At 39.8% G+C, this 20,560-nt stretch overlaps 1 protein-coding gene across 34 annotated transcripts in view; it reads right to left on the bottom strand.

The window, feature by feature from the left end:
* Positions 1-19,327, bottom strand: part of LOC122060584 (ubiquitin C-terminal hydrolase 13-like) — a 108,766-nt gene extending 89,439 nt beyond the window's left edge. For 7 of the 34 annotated variants that reach the window (XR_006134439.1, XR_006134436.1, XR_006134440.1 and 4 more), the window contains exons 1-10: positions 18,654-19,326; positions 18,247-18,385; positions 12,936-13,001; positions 12,438-12,603; positions 12,190-12,341; positions 4,670-4,941; positions 4,342-4,551; positions 4,146-4,254; positions 3,933-4,045; positions 1,779-1,877 (exon numbers count right to left, since the gene is read on the bottom strand). Coding sequence is in view for 1 of the 34 variants with exons in the window: in XM_042623722.1 (XP_042479656.1) it covers positions 1,779-1,877; positions 3,933-4,045; positions 4,146-4,254; positions 4,342-4,551; positions 4,670-4,941; positions 12,190-12,341; positions 12,438-12,603; positions 12,936-13,001; positions 18,247-18,316 (1,257 nt within the window). In the remaining 33 variants the exon portion in view is untranslated. Of the gene's footprint in view, positions 1-1,778; positions 1,878-3,932; positions 4,046-4,145; positions 4,255-4,341; positions 4,552-4,669; positions 4,942-12,189; positions 12,342-12,437; positions 12,604-12,935; positions 13,002-15,639; positions 15,831-16,968; positions 17,058-17,642; positions 18,459-18,648 lie in introns of all 34 variants that reach the window. The other 27 variants (XR_006134445.1, XR_006134446.1, XR_006134448.1 and 24 more) reach the window with 27 other exon arrangements.
* Between the last annotated feature and the right edge of the window lie 1,233 nt (positions 19,328-20,560).

Raw genomic sequence — 20,560 nt, 5'->3', positions numbered from 1 at the left:
TTTTTTTGGGGGGGGTGGGGGGGGAGGATGGAATCAGTACATATAATGAATAATGCAGTTTCACATGTTGGAACACACTCAAAGATTTCATGGGATTTAAATATTTCATTTTAACATTATATTTGTATATCCAAATTCTAATTAACAACTTATGGATTTATTTTTTCCATATACAACCCTCATGATCATAGTACATTACTATAAGTTTACTACTGTGAGCACAAAACGATACTCATCCCAATAATAGAGGAAACAAAATTCAATCTCCTCTGGTATTACTTCCAACCTACTGGATTTTTGAAGTAAGTTTTTTATCTAAGGTTTAATATAATCTACTCTTAGTTTCGTAGTGGGCTATCTATGACTTTGCATAGTGGAAACTCTTAAATTCTCTTCACAAATGGACAGTGTTAATAGTTTAAACCATAATGACATTCAAGCACTTTTTTACCATCCCTTCAATTCAATTAGGCTCTCTTCAGTTATCTGACATACTTTCATTTACTCAACCGTTTTGGTATGATTTACGATCTCTTTTTCTTACAAATATAAATCAAAATAAACAAAAAGTTATATTCTTCACACCTATTTGTACTACATGCTTATATCAGCTCAAGACAATGCACAATTGAGTCAATCATATTAGACTTCTCTTCTTCCACCCCCATTCCCTCTTCCCCATCCTGACCCATTCTTCAAGTCTCCCATCCCTCTTCCCCACCCCTCCCCTGAACTATGCCTTCCTGAACTCACCCCCACCCCTCCACTAAACCCCCACATCACTGGATTCCCATCCTCTCCCATGAACTGCCCCTCCCTAAACTCACCGCCACCCCCTCCGATGAACTCCAAACCGCGCTCTCCCCTAAACACCCCACTATCTGCCTCTTCACTTCCCACCACCTCCAGATGCAAGCTCATCTTAAATTAAGCAACTGAAGCTTTTACCTTTCATCGATAATCAAGGTAGTGGACGTTGCAGTCCCACGTCATCCACCATCTTCTACAACCGCCGTACTTAAAAAATCACAACAGCATTTCCACACAGTCAAAACAGGCCTCCATGCATGACATCAAAAGGCTTCAAATACCATGAAATAAGAACACTCCATCCAGCGTCCCAATCCTTCCAGAAACCTACCCTTTTTTTATTTGCCTAGTATGAAGGAGGCAAATTATAAGGATATGAAATGGGTCTTACCTACTTCAGGCTTTGGCTCCTCATCCATCGCCGAGCAAGTTACTAATGAACTGTGTGGCCTCACAAAAACTTTCATTTAGAGAATTTATTCTAAAATAGGCAATGCCAAACCTTTTTTTTTTTTTTTTTTGGATGAATAATTTAATTCAAAACCAAAGGAGAAAAGATATACAGGCCCCTAGAAAGGGGAGGGGGAAGAAGAAAGAAGACAAAGGATCTTAATGAGGATTCAGAGTCCTGATCATAGAGCTAGGAAGCTCCCAGCAAGTTACAATATGATCATTTATAGGGGATGGAGAACAAACGGAGGACACTTTTGAGATCTTTGTTTTGACATCAAATTAATGAAATACACTAGACATAGCTACCAAAGGACTTTTATTCACGATCCATAAATTATTATTAAAATAATTTTCATACATAAGATATAAACATGAATATAAAAATCATACCAAAGAGAGCCTTAATTAATGATTGAACAAGACAATGCATATCAAGAAAATATATAAACAGGGAAAATTTGTAGTAATCATAGAAACAAGGCATGGTGTAGAATAAGAGTTGACATAATTCTAACCTTGCCTATATGGTACCCACAAGAATCATACTCGAACCAATTTAGCTGAAGCTGAAGGACAGGAGGGAAGCTCTTGAACAGGACCTTCTTTGTAGCATCCTGGAAAAATCAAATTAACACATTTCCTCTAAGAATCATATCTGAGTAAGTCATTAGACATATGATCATGTTTATGCCATCATGTTATGCAATTAAATATACAACAATTTGTTGACTGAATCCAAAAACAAAAAATAAAGAAATAAAGGCTGGAGAGCCCATAAATAAACAGGAAGGCATTAAAAAATGATAAAACTTGAAAAATGTCTCGTTTACTCTTAATTAGTGTTAGCCAACTTCTGAAGGCCACAACAGATGAGTTCAACAGACATAAAGAGAAAGGGATTGATTAAAAAAAAAATCATTTTTCTACTTTCAAAATCAATCTAGAGTTTGATTACTTACTCGAAACGGCTCACAATTATGCCTTAGACAAATCATATTGAGTGATGCAGGTTAGGCACGGAAGCCACGGATATTTGTGGGTTTGAAGCCCTAGGAACTCCCACATTACTATACTGCTCGCTTTTAACCATGAACAATCCAAGGTTCAAAAAATCGGTTCGGATTTCGAACTTTGTCTGCACAACTAAACACATTTTCTAAGTCTGATCTTCAAGGGTTCTGATTGCCGAAGGAAGAGAATTTTTCAACTCCAAGTTTCAGACCCAAGCAATGGGGTATATTAAATCGTAGGGCTTCCGAGTGGTTCGGTTCTGTACAATAATGGCAGGTAAGTGTTAAAATGTAGAGATTAACAGCAGCGAAGGAGATAAGAAAACAAAATATTGTTAAAGAGAGAAGAATATTATTGAGAGAAGCGAAGAATATGGGGAGATTTAATGGAAGGAGGGGTAAAGAACAAGAAAGGAAGAGAAGACAGACAGATTAAACCAATTATGAAGGTTCGATACCCTTGCTGGAACTAGGTAGTGTGAGGGTAGGTTCAGATTCTCACGGAAGGGGGGAGAGAGAGAGAGAGAGAGAAGGGACATTGCACAGACACCGGCCAAACAAGCACTCACAAAACACATCTATTCAGTTCATTCTCAAATCTGTTCAATACATTGGGTTACAAGCATAATTGTCATGGCACCTAGGCAAACCAACGCGATCAAGTGGGGCAAAAATTAAGGTGACACCAGCCATGCACCAATCTAGACAAAACTGCCTAAACACATAAGTGATGCCTTGACTACTTTGGTTACAAGCATAGTTCAAAGTTTCAGTTTCGAGCCTACAAAATTTTATCAAAACCCGTAAGGTTTCGATGGTTGGATACGAGTGAGGGTTTTAAGGCCCAAATGGATGGCCAAATTAGGTCATGGAACTTCGAGGAGCCCTATTTTAGTCCCCCTAAACATAGTGGAACCCTTGGATTAAAAAACACACACCCAAACTGGTAGTTTGATTTTGGACACGGGGTTGGTAATATACATTGAAAGCTACTATAAAGTGTATACATTAATGGCCTATTGACTCTATTCCACACACAATTAGTACTATATGTCTAGAACACAAATAAATCAATTAAAACAAGTAAAATATGCATTAGGAATGACAAATAATTTGGGTTTAGCTTGGTTGCCACGATTGTACTTGTTCCATGCTTGTATAGTGATTTGGCAATCACAAAAAACCAAGTTTACAGGGTTAGAATCGAAACCAGAAAAGTTAACGAAATGGGTCTAAACTTCAACCAATTTTGTTTGAAACTTAGCATTTTATCCTTGAGGAATGTAACATTTCGGTCGAAATGATACGAAAACGAAAATTTTCACCGAAATTTTGCCAAATCAAAGGAATTTCGACCGAAAAAACTGCATTCTTTGCTTATCATTCGAGGTTTCATTTCAAAATTCAAACCCTTAAACTACGGTTACAAGCATATTTAAATAAATAAAAAGAAGACATACAAATACAAATTATTAAAATCTAGCAAACTAACTCAACAAGGAAACTATGCACCTAGGAAACTTGAAATACTATGTATCTAACTCTTAACTAGACTCCAATAAAATAAATAAATAAATAACAGAACATCTGAACCCGACAGATCTAAGTTCAAACAGGCTCGGCCCGATCCAAGGAAGTGTTCCTGCATCAGCATCTTACCTGTGGTCCATGTCGCACAGTCATGTATTTGTTATCACCCTCAAGGCGTTCATCTTTCACATACTTATCAAAAAAAGCATAGACGTCTTGACAGCCGACATCAATACGAAGACCTGTTGCACAAATATATAGAGTTGACTACCATGTAAGAATATTGATTAACACCATACAGTTCCAACCCAGACAACTCAACAACGAAATTAAAATTCATACCGAGAAATGACTCCACTTCGTTAACACGGAGGTCCACATTGATGCATTTAATGTAACTCGTACTGTAACCTTCAAACAACCATCGAATACTACCCTCCATAGCAGTTCCCTGACCGGTAGATAAAAATCTAAGTTGATTGCCCCGATAAATCTAATAATATGGGAGGAGGGGGAGAAAAGAAAAAGCAACAATCACCTTCATTTTATTTTCTAGACTTCCACAAATAGACATGCTATGTTGCAGTGCATCATGTTGAACATCCGTGTCCCAGTCCAAGGAATGGTACAGCCTTCTTGTCACAACACTATTGTTACTGTATTGAAGCATATAGAATAAGCTCTGCAGAACCCGAGGGATGCTCCAAGATGGCATAGCATTCAGGATTGTTGGAATATTATACACAGCCTGAAATACACAATATCAAATGCAGTGGTTTGTTATTGGAAAACAAAAAATAAAGGGAATGGGGAAGAAAGGAAAGGTATTAGCAACGTGATAGCATGACAACCAAATTAAGGCTTACCTTTCTAAACTTGGGGATATGGTACAAAGTCTGGAGGAGAGAATTCATGTAATGGGGTGCAGTTTGGTTCTCATGGTTCTCAAATCCAACATAACCTGTCTCCTTTTTCGAATCATATGACAAATAATCTATAGCCTTCACAGCAACCTCAACTTCCACTTTAACTGTGTTCTCCACATTATATCCTCCATCAGTGTCACATATTTCACTCAGCAGCATGAACCACGGAAAACCGCACTTAGTCTTTTGAGCATTAAACAGGCATTGTGTCTCTACACAAAATAAAGGACTATATTATCACCAAATTTACAAGTGTCACAAATACTCAATATCTCTCTCTTTTGCCAACAAGAAACATCAATACCAAGCATACATAGGAAGAATATCGTTTCAACCTATATGTAATTATTTAATTTCACACCACTGAACAAATTATAGAACACCAGATTTTCAGTGCAATACTGAACACAAAACAATAGTATGAAGAGGTATAATCAGGTGTAAAATGGGAAATGGATTTTGTTATAGCAAATGAAGCAACAGGGAGTTAAGGAACTCTTTCATCCTAGTTATAGCGAATGAAGCAACAGGGAGTTAAATGGTACAAACCCAGTATTCAAAAAGTGAAAAAAAATATAACAATATACGGTGATCACAGAAACGGTTTCACTATAAATCAAGGTTCAAGATCTCTCCGAGATCTTGCTGAGATCTCATTTTTTAAATAGCGAGAATAGTAAGCAGGCAAGGCGTAAAAACGACAAGATTTCGACCGAGATCTCTCCACTTAATTCGGAAAATTAAGGTTTCGGTCCAAAGATAGTCCAACCAAGTCACTTAAAAGAAATGTTTCAACCCCAAGCATGTGAATCTCATTGGGGTCTCACTGGTTTCACCTCTCTCTCTCCCTACTTTTCTGGGGAAAAAAAAGCCATTAAGCTGAGATTTTCGTGCTTCTTCTTGAACATCTTCCTTGTTACAGTCATTAAAGCAAGGATCTTAACATTTGTGGTGACTTTTCTTCTCAAGAACCCTTTAAGGTAAAAATTTCTTCTCAAACCTATATTTTTAATAGGAACATCATCAAAACTTGTTAGTTGCCATTGGTTTTTTTGAATGTGATGCATCTAAGTGTGATCTATAGATTCAAGGAAGAAAAAATATATTTATGTTTTTAAATTAATTTTTTCTGTTTATATAAATGCTTTTCTTGCAAAAAAAAAAATTTGAAAAAAATATGATTTATACATGATGTTTGGTACTCATTTTTTATATGTTGCTCATCAAAGGCTGATCTACGGCCTCACGGTGTCTCTTTTTTTTCAGTTAATAAACTAATATATTTTTTGAAATATAATATATATATATATATATTATATTAAATAATTACAGAAAAATCAAAAAATAGGAAAAAAAATTCTGTTTTGTATTGAAAATTACTTTAATGTAGTGTAAATATTGTTAGTGTATTTTGAAATGAAAATGGTGTTCTGTGTTTCACTCTACAGTAATTTATTAGTAACTATGATATTATTATTATTAATAATAAATGATTTAAAATTAAGAAAAAATTATAAAAAGTAAGTAATTAATACGTAATAGTTATATAGTATCGAATAGCTCTTTATGCATGCATTGTTTAATATAAGATATTGAAAATTATTAATTCATAAATTCTTTTATGAAATAGTGTTGAAGTTGGGCACAATGTCTAGTCCTAGAGGTGGAGATATTGCATGGTTACATGGAGATCCAATGTCAAATGACAAAAAAAAGAAATCAATGTGTAGGTATTGTAAGAAAATTATTCATTTTGGAGGTGCCACTAGGTTGAAGCAACATTTGGTTGGGGTACAAAGATGTTGCCAAATACCCCCAAGTTTCCTATGAAGTGCAAAGACAAGCGCAGCAAGGCCTATAAGGTGGAAGAATAAAAAGGGCAATGAAACAAAAGTTAGATCAAGAATTTGATGAGGCAGTCTTAGAGAGCCACCCAACAACAGTGAATGTTGACTCTGATGAATCTGACAGTGATTATAGGCCAGGAGAAGATATGACAATGGCAGAGTGGAGAAAATTGCATCACGTCAAGGTAGCAAGCAGGATCACTCATCAAGTGGAACGGGTTAGGTGGGTAGAGATGAAGAGAGGATCAGGTGGCTCTGGTTCTAGAGCAGTTGCGTCAGATGTGCCTCCCATAGAGGAAAGAAAGAAGAAGTAGAGGAATGTGGATGTGTTACTCAAAAGAACTCAGAACGTGAGGGCCACCACACCCCCACCACCACCCCCAAGACAACATGATGATCCTGATGAGATCCTAAGGCAAGATCGTCTGATATATAGACAGCAGGATACAAGACAAAGAACCATGAAGCAAGTGTGGGGTACATGGGAACAACTTGGGGATGCAATGTCAAAATGGTTATTCTATAATAGCATCCCAGCTAATGTTGCACAAGGGACATATTACCAGTTCATGATTGACACTGCAGGAAGGGTTGGTCCAAGAACAAAGGGGTTCACTCCTTATGAAATGATGAATGTTTATTTGCCTCATAAAAAGGAATTGGATGAGTATATTAATGACTTAAAGACTCAGTGGGAATGATATGGAGTTACTGTGATGTGTGATGGTTGGATTGAACCAACTAGACAGCCTATCATCAACTTCATGGTGCATTGTGATGGGAAGACTATCTTCTTAAAGTATGTTGATGCATCTAAAAAGAAGAAGGATGCAATGTACTTATACAAGTTGTTGGGGCCTGAGAATGTTGTTCAAATTATGACGGACAATAGAAGCAACTGCAAGAAAGAGGGGGAGAGACTGATGAATAGGAAGAGTAAACAGATCCACCCTTTCTGGACACCATGTGCAGCCTACTACATTGACTAAATACTTCTGGTATCGGGTGTGGTCGAACGGGCAAGATAAGTGACCACATTTGTTCACAACCATGGATATTGTCTATCTTTGTTGAGGGAAAAATGCAATGGGGATTTGGTAAGGTCAATCATTATTCAATTTGCAACCAACTACATTGCATTGAAGAACTTTCAGGATAAGATGGCTGGCTTCAGATCCATGTCTGCCAGTGAAGAGTGGTTTGGATGGAGGGAATCGGTAACCAAGTGGTAAGGCAACACAAGCCACCATCTCTAGCGAACAATTCTGGCAGGATGTGAAGGTCCTTCTTATATTTGGCCCAGTGGTAACTGTCTTGAGGTTGGTAGACTCGGAGAGTCAGCCTACCTTGCCATATGAAGAAGATGAAAGAGAAGGTGAGAGCATCCATTCCTAGGGGTGCAAAATCTTACATCAAAATTATTGAGGAGAGATGGGAGAAACATTTGATGCATCCACTGCATAAAGCTGGTGAGTTTTTGGACTTAACTATAGCTCAAGTTAAAGTTACTTTACATTCAATAACAAGTTATTTATGGAATTTGCAGTGTATTATCTCAAGCCTAAGTTTCAGTACAAGTACAATCAAGGAATGGAAGATGTATTGCTAGAAGCAGTGGAACTTCTGCTGGCAAATTTGGTCTCTAAACCTAATCTACAGGTTTCATGCAACATTAAGGTGGGTTAATGTTTGAAATATGTATAGTTTCCTACATCCTAATGAATTCTCTATTGTGTATTAACTTGTATTTATGTTTGAAATATGAATAGATAAAGGAATCCAGGGATGCTACTGGGAGTATTGGTCGTACAGCAGCAGTGGCCGGAAGACAAAGTATTGCCCCTGGTGAATGGTGGGTCCTCTATGGAAAAGATGCACCTAACTTCAGAAAGATAGCAATTAAGGTGCTCTCCCAAACTTATTCTGCATCTGGATGTGAGCACAATTGGAGTACATTCTCACTAATACACACCTAGAGGCAGAACCGACAACGTCATGAAAACCTACAGCAGTTGATGTTGATGCATTTCAATATGAGTTTGAAGGTGCAACACATACGTTAAGGCATTATAGGTAACAGTGAACCAATTGAACTTGCTCACATTTTCCAAGAAGACTCAGATGAGGATCCCCTATACCAATGGGTGAAGGATCAAGGTGAGCCACTTATAGATCGGCCTACGGGTAGGCCCAACCCCATGGTAGCTAGTCAGATGGGTATTGACGTGGATGAGTAGGTCTCAAGAGGGCCGTGTGCTTTCACAGGTACCCAAGCCTTTTGAGTCCCAAGCTAGTGGGTTGGTGTGGAGCCCAAAACTATTTGGTCACAGTCTAGTGATGATGATGGTGCAAGACCTGCTGGTGATGGTAGTAGCAGAGACCGTGGTGTTGGTGCTGGTGCTGGTGCTGGTGCTGGTGCTGGTGTTGGTGTTGGTGCTGGTGTTGGTGCTAATGCTGGTGCTGATGGAGGTGGTGATGATGATGAGGACGGTGATGGTAATGATGGTGGTAATGATGGTGGTGATGGGGTGATGCACAAGAGGTACCATCACACTGAACTGGAGTAAGAGCCGGTGTGGTTCACATGAGAGACTCAGTTCACTCATGCCACACAAGACATGGACCATGTGCACATTCCCCCACACCCTATATAAGAGGCTCACATTACTGATTAATAGTTGGTGGAGAGGAGTAGATAGTGTGGACCCCATGGACATCTCTATTATAAGCTTGACTGACACTCTAGGAGGCTTAAGCATGGAGAGTGGTATTCATGGGAGCAGTTGCATGCATCGTCAGCTATATATGTCACAGGGACAACCGGTTCAGGCTATAGTCATTATTGTCAATTTGGACACCCACAGGCCATCTCTTTCCCCTCTGCCTCTGGGTATGAGGGTGAATCACACTACCACATTGGGTCAGGTTTTGTGGATAGCATCTTCGAGGTACCAGCCCCCCAGCCATTCATGCTAGTGCATGTTACAGTCCATCAAGCACCAACCAGTAGTTGTGGATCTCGATCCAACTCATTTAGTTTCACAGAAATCTACCCAAGGATTGGGTATCTTCAGTATGTTGCTGATGTTTATAGTGTTGCTGTGGCAAACTTTGAGTATTCCGTCGTACTATGACATAGACAGCCTTTGTGATTAAATCAGAGCAAAAGATGCTCTGACATCAGCATCAACAATATAGAGGCTATGACAACATGGCCCAACACTCATTTCAGTACTAAGAGTCTAGTCTCTAGGATGAAGTCTAAATGTCTAATCTACTACATCAGTATATCTATGTTAATTAACATGTACATATGCAGCTATGTTGTTGCTTGTTATGTTGCTCATCTTATATCATTTCAAATTTCCAATGTATGTGGCTCATCAATCATCGAAATTAATTAGAAATGATGTCTTTTATATTATAATGATTATGTTGAGTCAGAATGATGATTGTGGAAGGTGAACTGAAGAATATAGCATACTAGATGAAGGGTCCAAAGAGTCACCCACTACTTATATAGGGTACAAAGTCAAAATACCATTTAGAGTCTGATTAAGAAAAAAAATGACGTTTCCATTGTGTTTAGAATGCCTAAAATAAGGTAAATATACAGTTTCATGGGCTACAAAGGCCATATGCCCACCGAGACCAACCAGCGAGTTCAACGCAAAAAAAAATACATGATCACAGTGAGATCTCGCCAGATCTCATTTTTTTGGGATATCGAGATGTGTGGCGAGAGCGAGATCTTAAACCTTGCTATGAATATGCCTAGATCAAACCAAAAGTCCAAGGGAACTTTTCAGCAAAGTTCTTGTCAGTGAGGCAATAGAATAGAATACGGGAGAGTACCGTGACAAAGATTTTCAATAGAAACTCTATGGGTGATCATAGTATACAATTAAGGTTGGTTTCACAATCATGCATTAACATCTGAAACACAAATTTTGTCTAAAACAGCACCTTCCATGTTATAGCCGAACCCTAAATTTCCTCTTTGTGACTATTCAGATGAGGCCCAGTAGGATACCAGTACCAATGGGTACTAGGTAACAGCTATCTTTCGCTGAGAGGGGAAGGATGACCCCACTTGTGCCTACTACTCAAGCTCCAGGAATTGGAAGGGTTTCAAAACACAGAAAAGGAGATCAATATAAGCCCTCAAACCTTAAAGGGAATTGCCCTGACCCGAATAGCAAAATACACCAAAAAGGGCCCACACACTGAAAACACATTGGGTAGGCCTCAGTCAGCCAATAAGTTCAATTCCACACAAAGGGGACATATTCAGCCTACATCGGCTGGCCTACACCAGCCGGTGGGCATCCACCGGTGAGTGTACTGGCCAATAACAGGTTAAATTATCGTGGGGCTCGAGCCCTCACACCCGTGCACCTCAAACCACTCCCAAATGTTGGGACAACTTGTTGGGGAGTAGGTTAATATATCGGGACACCTCGAGGTGGGCCCATTAGTACCAAATGATGATTTAAACCGGTAATGAGTGAAAACCCAATATGTCCCCAAACAACCCCTAGGCAACTTAAGTTGCTATAAATAGAACCCCTTGCCCATTCATTTCTCTACCTACCAAATGAGAGTAAGAGAAGGAGGAGAGAAGGAGGAGAGTAAGGGAGGAGGAAGAAGGGAGGAGCAAGGATCACCAGCCAATCTATGGTAAGACCCCTTCTCTCTACCCCCACTCTACATATGGTAAGACCCCTTCTCTCTACCCCCACTCTACACACTTGTCTATCTCCCTCTCATTTTCCATTCTCCACTAAGCCAAATGGGGACTCCCCGGGACCGAATTCTCCCTACCCAACCACCAAAACTACAAATTGGGAGGGGAAAAAGGTGTAGGGGACCTATCCTAGCAAGATTAATGGCTCACCTTGAATTTATAGACCTTTCCCGTAGAAATCCCCAACTTGGGCAATCAAACCCTAAAATAGTGAACCTTGCCCAAATTCTCTAAGACTAACCATTCCAACCTAACATTTAGTATTGGGGAAATGGAGTTGGACACATGTATAGCGGGGTTAGGGTGATCACATGGGTCATTGGTGACTAAGGTGGTTGTCCCCAACCGAAATCCCCAATTTTGGGGTAAACCTAGAGCTCTAAGATGGGAGTTGGGTGAACCTCACACTCCCTACTATTTAAACCATCAATTTTACTAACCTTAGACCATGGTTTAAAATATCGGTACGTATCGTACCATATCGGGCCTTACCGATACGATACATGGAATTTTTAGAACCCTTTTGTATCGATATGTATCCTACGATACATACCAATACACACTGATATGATACGATATGTGTCGATACTCTATGAAAAATTAAAAATCGAAGTCAAATGTACGTTTTGGTATGTATCGGCCAATACATACTAATACGGTGCGATACAATCATATAATGGCCAAGATGGGTCATTTTTTTTAGGGGTTTTTATTCCAAAGTTGCTGCCAGCCATTTTTCTCTCTACCTGAAGTGGAAATCAATGTCTGGAACAAGTATTTTACATTTATGGGACAACTACAAAGCATGGATTCTTAGTGCAATACTCTCAATATTTAGAGAAACAGAAAACATGATGAAATGATACCATATTTAACTGTGCGTTTCCTATCTGATTGATTAATCACGGCCAAGCTGAATTTAGTCCATCTACTCCATCTATAAGGCAGATCCTCTGAATTTGCAACATATAGGTATAGTGACAAATAATCCGCTTTGTTTAAACAAATGACCACACGCCTGCCCAAAGCAATGCAAAGGTCAGTGATCAACTAGAAGAAGCAAAAGTATCCATCAATTTGCATAAAAAATGAAATAAGATAAGTCTCCATATACCACTTGTAACCTCCGATGGATAAAATATCAGAGTAGTGCTCCTTTTTCAACTTAGAAAGCTTCAAACTAGAAAATCTCTTAATCTCCCATGTGATTGTGACTTTCGACGATGAAGGATCCTCGACTGACTGGTTCTCAACCATACCAGCAGTGTCTGCTTGCTCAACTAATAAAAAGTAGCAAATTACTCAGAAAATAGCAAACATTAAAACCCTGAGGTACCAACCAACAAAACCAACTGTAACTCCCAAATCATTAAAGAAAAAATTTGAGCTCCATATCCAACAAATCACGCTAACCAAAAGTATCAAATCAATCAGAATAGAGCAAACATCGAAACCCTGAGTTAACAAACACCGGATCCTGCAACTCCCAAATTATTTAAAGGAAAAATTGAGCTCCATGTCCAACAAATCACGCTAACCAAATCTGACAGACCAACAAACGCTACATCACAAACTTCACAGTACACGCTCTTTGAACAACAAAAAGTATCACCTTCCATTGCCTGGGGACTGCTGCGAAAATATAGCTGGTGGATTAACAATGAGCGTCGTCTTACTGCTGCAAAACGAAGCACAGATCAGGTCTTGTATCCAGTAAAATCAGATAAAGCTATTGTCGATGGATTAAGTGAAAAGTGAAAACCCTAAGTATAGAATAAACCTGTAATGGAATTAGCGAAATTGAGGGTTGACGTCGATTCAGAACCTCATAATCAGAACTAATATCCAAGGACGGGGAATCGATGAATAGCAAATACGAAATACAGAGAGAAGAATACCAATGTTCATTTTATGATCGAACCAATATTTTCTTTTGTTTATTGGAGGAATTTTCAGGATCTATATATATATATAGGGAGAGGGATAAGTATGCTGCCGATATCAAGTATGCTAGCGGATAGCACCAATAGGAACACATGATGGAGTATCATTCAGGAAGGATATGAGGGTCATTTCAGAAAAAGTGAAGAGAGAGATAGACACAATTGGTGCTAGCATACTTGATATCGGCGGCATACCCAACATTTTCCCTATATATATATATATATACATGGGAAAGGGTTAGGAATGCTAGCACAGCACCTAGGAATTATTAGGTATGCTAGCGTTATATTGACCATTGGATTTCTTAAAATTAATTAACCGTTAGATTGAAATTTATTATTTTGAATGTGAAAATACATTAAGGGAATGAGTATACTCCTCAACCACATACGGTATTCGAAACAGAGGGATGTGACTGAGCTTTCAATGAAAAATGAGGGTTTGTTATAAAAAAAATGGGGATTTGTTTAATGCATCTCCATCTTTCTCATTTCTTCTTCTGCCTTCCTATGTTTTATACATTTTGTGAACTTTGTCTGCAACTCAGGTCGGCTATCCCCTGCTCACACCTTTCTCTCCCTCCTCCAAATTTCTCTTTATTTCTTTATACTTCCTCTTCTTCTTCTTGATCTTGATCTTCCCCCCGCCCCCACTTGCAACAATGTGCTCCACAAGTGTCGGTGACCCATAGTGACCTTGGTTATTTGTCCAGAGTAATGTTAACGGTTGCGACCAACAAATGGAGATGGTGTTGGCGAAGGAAGATAAAGGAAGAAAGGAAGCAAAGTAGTTAAGTCGTTCGACCCAGTAAAACTTATCTCCCAATTTACAAAGTTTATTGTCATCTGTAGCGCACCTACCATTTATCATTTTCCTATTCCAACTTGTCGACCTGTTGTTTTAATCTTATTTGTTTCGGACCGTATACCAATATGATGTACAAATCGGACCATCTGTTCCAAAATTTAGATAATAATTTTTGTCTTCCTAGTTGGATATTATAATTTTCTTTGTATGGAAGTTAACGGGGAGAAATGAAAAAAAAAAAGTGGTGGTTGTCTCTTTGGGGATGATAATTTGAGGTGGATGTACTTAGCGTATATATTAGCACGGCATTTGTGATGCATGTGGTAGATAATAGGTATTGTTCGTTCCATTATGTAATAGACTAAAGCAATAATTTGAGAGCACTGAAACTGCCTTTTGGCTCGACCAGCCTTGCACCTTTGTTTGAATCATCCCCATTCCCAGATCTGTTGAAGATGGTTGGATAAGTCATTTGGAAAAATTGAAATTTCTTCCATTAGTAGGACAACACTGATTACGAACAGGCTCTCCACCGGTTGTAACAATGAGGACACTGTTGGCCATGCCATTGATTAATGCTTATTTTTCGGTAAATTTAGTTTCACATTTTGAAAACTTTGGGTAGTCTGATGCGAGACGACCGACTATCAGCCGCAACAGATATCATCCAAGTCAGTTTTTATAATAGAGATTACAGATTGAAGCAGAAGTTTTAATGTATATTCCTAAGTTTGTAATAGTGAAGTGAAGATGTTAGAATTGATGACAAAGGCTTAACTGGAACAGGAAACTCCCAATTGCGGTTACAAAGAACAAGATATGGCAGATAAGATTTTTTATATGGGAAATGAAAATTAAACTCTCATTTTACTCCCGGATGGCTCATTTACCTGAATATTATTGTAGCAAATGCGCCTTCGATTGGTGTTTTCCCATATATATCTTACTTTGGTGGGAAATATGTTGCCTAAAGGACATTGTAAATATGTTGAATCCAGTCCAGATGGTTCTATAAGGGGTGGGGTATCTCTCAATTATATATGGTTTTTATGACGCCCCTTGGAGTTGGATCTGGGTTAGAAATCATGACCAAAAACAAGTAGTTTTGTATTACATTTTGTGTAGGTAATGTGATACGCTTGTTGTCATTATCTCTTCATGTATGTTATGAATGATTATTTGATTGGGCTTCCATTGAAAATGTTATGATTTTTTTGAACTTTGTGGGTGGTTGTATTATGTTCTTCATAAATTTATGATTTGACACGTAATAGGAAATGGATCGAGCTTGTCACACCCCACTTCCAGTAAACCCAACTTACCATTAGGAATACCAATGGTGTGAGTAAACACATACTTGTCTTACAAAACTACCAGGATCTCTGATAGCAGTACCTTAACATTTCACAATCTCACATCACAAACCAACCAAAAGCAGCGAATCGGAGTAATATAGCGGAATCATAAATAAAATGGAAAAAATGTCTAATGATAAATAATATCCATAACCGAGCTATCGTGTTTACAATCATTCATGACTTACAACTAATAAGTTTAAAAAGTACCACACATAGGCTGGTATCAAAATCACAAAAAATACGCCGAACAACTCATGGTACCGCGTATGCATAAAAATCACAAGCACAGTCCTGGCCATTCTCCTCCGCTTCCGACATCCACTAGGCACTCTCTCCGTATTCATGTCTGGAGGAAAGAGAGTCACTAGCCATAGGCATGACCATACCTGCATCATCATCTAAAAATTGTGTATACGTGGGTGAGCTTTCCAACTCGCTCAATGAGGGGTGGGGTTCAAGCACACCCACGCAAAACAATCACAGTAATAATTTATGATGCATGATAGTAGAAATTAAACATATAGTCCATGATGCTCGTGATGTAATTCATTTATTTTATTATCCACCTAACAATACAACTAAGTCAGGCAAATGCTACTACGACATATTAGGCCGTATCCCTAGTCTCGGAACCACCATCGACTATGCAAGGATACAAACCCTAGCCATGAATAGAAGCCTTCCAGTCCCCGTATGCTTCCATGGGTCACCCAGCAAACCCCTGATAACCCCCTCTTGGCTGTGACGGCACCAATACCAATCATCGGCCATGCCTGACAATTCCCACCTTCGACAACAATCACATCGTACTGCGGGTGTAGCATTCTAGAATGGCACATCGAACATACCACAATGGGTTATCCAACATCTTAACCCCTGTTGACAAAGGTTCGTAGCATAGGGAGTGATACCTAACCATATATACGCTACATGCCTTCATAATGATACAGTTAGTATGAATTACACGATACCGGTAACACATCGGCCACAAAGTATAATTCATCTCCAAATACAGTCACGAGGCGCACGATACCGGTAACACCTCAGTCACAAAGTGTAACCCTTGACCGTTTACCTAATCTAACATGCATATAACAGTTGAGTATGGACTACTCAACACCGGTACCAATCATCGGCCACGAAGCGTATCAATTTCCAAATGTAGTTCCGGAGCACACGATACCGATAACACATCGGCCATAAAGTGTAATCCGCGACTACAACTAACTCTAATGCACATAATCAATGCATGAATGCAACGCACATACAGCAATCACGCCATCGGTACCACTTCGGCCATGCCGGATTCCGTCTCATACATACAACAAACACACGGCGATCACAGTACCGGTACCACCTCGGCCACACTGGATCCCATCATACATATCAATAAACATTTCATATCAAATCCATAAGAATGTAACATATGATAATCATCAGCATCATATGAGAAATATAATTAAACATATTAAATCTACGCATGTGAGCAATTCTAGAATAATAAACATTCCCAAAATGAAGTAATCCATCCCTCACCTGGCTTATGTTCTTGTGTGTTAGGGTTCACGTACGGCCACCGATCGATCAACTCAATTCCGACTTTGGGGCACGTGTACGTCGTTGTCCTGGACACAAAGGTAATCATACTTCAATACATGTCAGGAGCTTCAGGAGGGACCCACATGGGTCACCCCCAAAGGGTATAGACAAAGTCCCCAAGTGACAATAATGTCACCGGAAACAGGGTATTTCCATCAGAAATATCAATCTTGTTTCCGATGGAACTAGCAGAGAGCTCATAAGGCTCTATGGTTCATCGGAAATCGGCCCAGTGTTTCCGGTGGCTTGCTTCCGGTGGCAGTACAAAACTGTCCACTAGAATTGGGGCTTTCCGACTCAGGCCCGATCGTCAGGATTTGTTCCGTGAAGTTTGAAGGGAATGTTCCTAGCATTATTCTAAGCCAATAAAATCTTTATTTCACCAAGCCGTTTGGGAGATACATCGATCAAACGATTGAAACCCTAGGTGGCCACTTGGTCATTCTTGTTGTCAGAGCTCACCGGACTCAGTTTGAGCTCGACAACGGCACCAGGAAGGTAGAACACGCATTCTCCGACCTCAAGAGGGTATGTGCACTAAGATTACACCCATACCTAGTTTAACCTAGGTCAAAATGAAGAGAGAGAGTTGTATGGGAGGTTGTACTCACCTCCGGCAGAGATTTCCTGCAACGATGCGGCAGCCAGGACCAAGGTATGTTCTTCCCTCCTTCCTCTTCTTCTCCTCCTTCTTCCTCTTCTTCTCCTCCTTCTCTCCTCTCCTCTCCTCTCCTCTCCTCTCCCACGTTTGCGCACAATGCGAAATAAGAAAGTGAAATCCTCATTTCTAATTTATGTGTTAAGTTGAGCCTTAGGGTCCGTTTGGTTGAACCCTATTTGGACCGATCGGGTTAATACGACTTTCAGAGCCCGAGAACCTGACCACTTAGGTCCGCAATGTGCTCACGTCACGAGGAAGATGTAGAGTATGATTTGGGATCATCCGAGGCTATATATGATGCGAGTGGTGGGACCCACATGCATCAAAACATTGACAGCAGCATGTTTGGCTCACCGGAAACACTCCACCGGATTCAGGCCCAGTGCTTTCGGTGGCTTGTTTCCGATGGTCATGACAGTTTGCTATCTTGCTGTCTTGACTGCTTGTTGTCCACCAATTGGCCTTGCACAGGTAGTTGCCCTCGGCTGTGCTCATGGCCTTTCGACAACATTGGTATGGGCCGGGATTCATGTGCGGGGAGTCGGGTCACTTACCGTATGGGATCAAAAGGTACAAACCCCCTCTAGTTAGACTGGCATGTGATGCATGAACATGTGGGATCATCTCTCCCCATTGGGCAATGAGCGACCGCAAGCCAAAACCCGACTGTACTTCCGATCTCCGGTCCGAGACCTATCACAACAGTTCAAAATAGACCGGGTTGGGGCACGAAAGTAACAGAGCCAAATGAAGATTGATACTAAATCTGCAATCCAAGGAGGAGAAATCTCTAAAAGAGGATTTTAGGAGAATAAGATCAACTTCCAGATATGGTAACCAAATGAATATAGTAGTAACAAAATACAAAACATCTCAATAACCACTGAGGAAAGCATGGGATAGGTTCGGTCATGGAGAAAGCATCACCAAACGATTAAAGAAAGAGAGATGAGCACCTTACCTGCAGCGACCCGAGGCTCCTGCGATGAAGGATTTCGGATGAACGGTCGAGTGTTTTCTTTTATTTTAATTTTTTTTTCTTGATCGATTCTTGGATCAGGAATCCTTCGATCTGCCCGATAGGCGCTCTAGCTTTGAAATAGGTCGCCCTTGGGTTTGGAAGCTTTAAGATGCATCAATAAACAGTCACCATTTCCGATTGAGTGTCTCAGCATGAGATCGGGGTTGCAAGGTGGGAAAGACGATAGCTCGGGCCAAAGAAGAACAGCACCGATCTACCCCTCTCTCTATAATCAGTGCACAGAGAAGAGAAAAAGGAAGCAATTCGGACGGACTTCACTCTCCCTCTCTCATAGTCAAAATCAAGAAATCTCGCCGCTGAGCGAGCACCGTGAACAAAACAGAAGAAGAAAAGAGAAAGCAGAACCTGAACTCTCAACACCTATTCTCTCACTCTCTTCCCTAAAATCGCCTTCGGCTTCCCTAAGAAAAAAACAAAAGAAAAACCCCCCGCATTCTTCCTTTGATTTCCCTTCTTATAGGCTTCCGATCTTCTCGAACCTTCTCTTTTTCTTTCGATTTTCCATTTTTCTTCCCCTCTTCTCTCCCTTTCCGTTTTCCCTGGTTGAAGAGAAAAGAACCTGTCTTCCCCTCTTCTCCCCTCTTCCTCCTTTTGTTTTCTTTCTTTCCTCTTTTGCCGCTCTTTTCTTCTTTCTTTCCTCTTTCACCCCTCTTTTTCTTTTTCTTCCTATTCCACCCTTCTCTTTTTATTTTCCTTTCTTTTTTCTTCTCCTTTTTTCTTTTGTTTTCTAATTATTATTCTTTTGTGGGGACCCTTTTTGTCTTTTCTTCTCTGCTCAACGTGAGAGAGAGCTCCCTTCTCTTTATTTTTGTTCCTTTTAATATTTTATTATTATTTTTATATCTTTTGTTTTCATTGATTTTTTGTTTTTTTTGGTTATTGGTGGGCCCTCCTTCCATACGGGATCGGAAATGGGCCCACGTTTTCATGTGGCAAATTATTGATTTTGAAATGGGGTTGGGGCGCGCCAAAATTTGGTGTCTACACCATCTAAAAAAGTTGGGTTGTTGTCAGCTTTATATTCAAAATGCCTTTCTTCATGGCATCTTGACAGGGGAAGTACATGTGGCTTAACAAAAGGTTTTAAAGGCAGTCTATGACCCCATCATGTGTGCCGCCTACACAAATCCCTATATAGCGTAAAGCAATCTCCTAGGGCTTGGTTCCATAAACTTTATAAGATTCTTCTCCGCTCAGGTTTTCAGTCCTCCCAAACCAACACTTCTCTTCTCATTTATATGGCTGCTAGTATTACCACATATGTTTTCATCTACGTTGATGATATTTTGTCATAGGAAATCTGTACTCACATGTAACAACCCTTCTTCAAAAATTGGCCACAGAGTCCTCCATCAGGGATCTTGGTCGCCTGAGCTTTTTCTTGGTGTTAAAACACTATGTCTGCCATATGGGGTGTTATTATCTCAATCCCTATATCACATATATTTTGTAGAGAATGGGCATGGTCGATTGCAAGTCTGTCCAGAACCGGCAGAAGTTCTCCACGCCAATCCCGAAGTTGAACTACAACAACATGAGGTAACATACTCCCATAGCCACATGTTTATAGCCTCCTCTACAGTGGGTGCACTTTTTTTAAGATCCTACCAAGCTTCGATCTATTGTTCGTGCCCTACAATATATCACCAGGCCAGATGTTGCTTAAACTATTAATTGTGCCTGCCAATTTATGCATACTCCATCAGAGGACCATTGGTCTACGGTCAAACAAGTACTCCACTATCCTAAGTCTACTTGAGATCATGGATTGTTAGTTCACTCCAGCTACAAGCCTTATTTGATGCAAATTAAGCTAGGTATAGTGA

This window comes from Macadamia integrifolia, chromosome 14 (genome assembly GCF_013358625.1).
Source record: "Macadamia integrifolia cultivar HAES 741 chromosome 14, SCU_Mint_v3, whole genome shotgun sequence".
Taxonomy (NCBI): domain Eukaryota; kingdom Viridiplantae; phylum Streptophyta; class Magnoliopsida; order Proteales; family Proteaceae; genus Macadamia; species Macadamia integrifolia.
The sequence above is the reverse complement of the archived record's forward strand: the minus strand, read 5'-3'. Positions and strand labels throughout refer to the sequence as shown.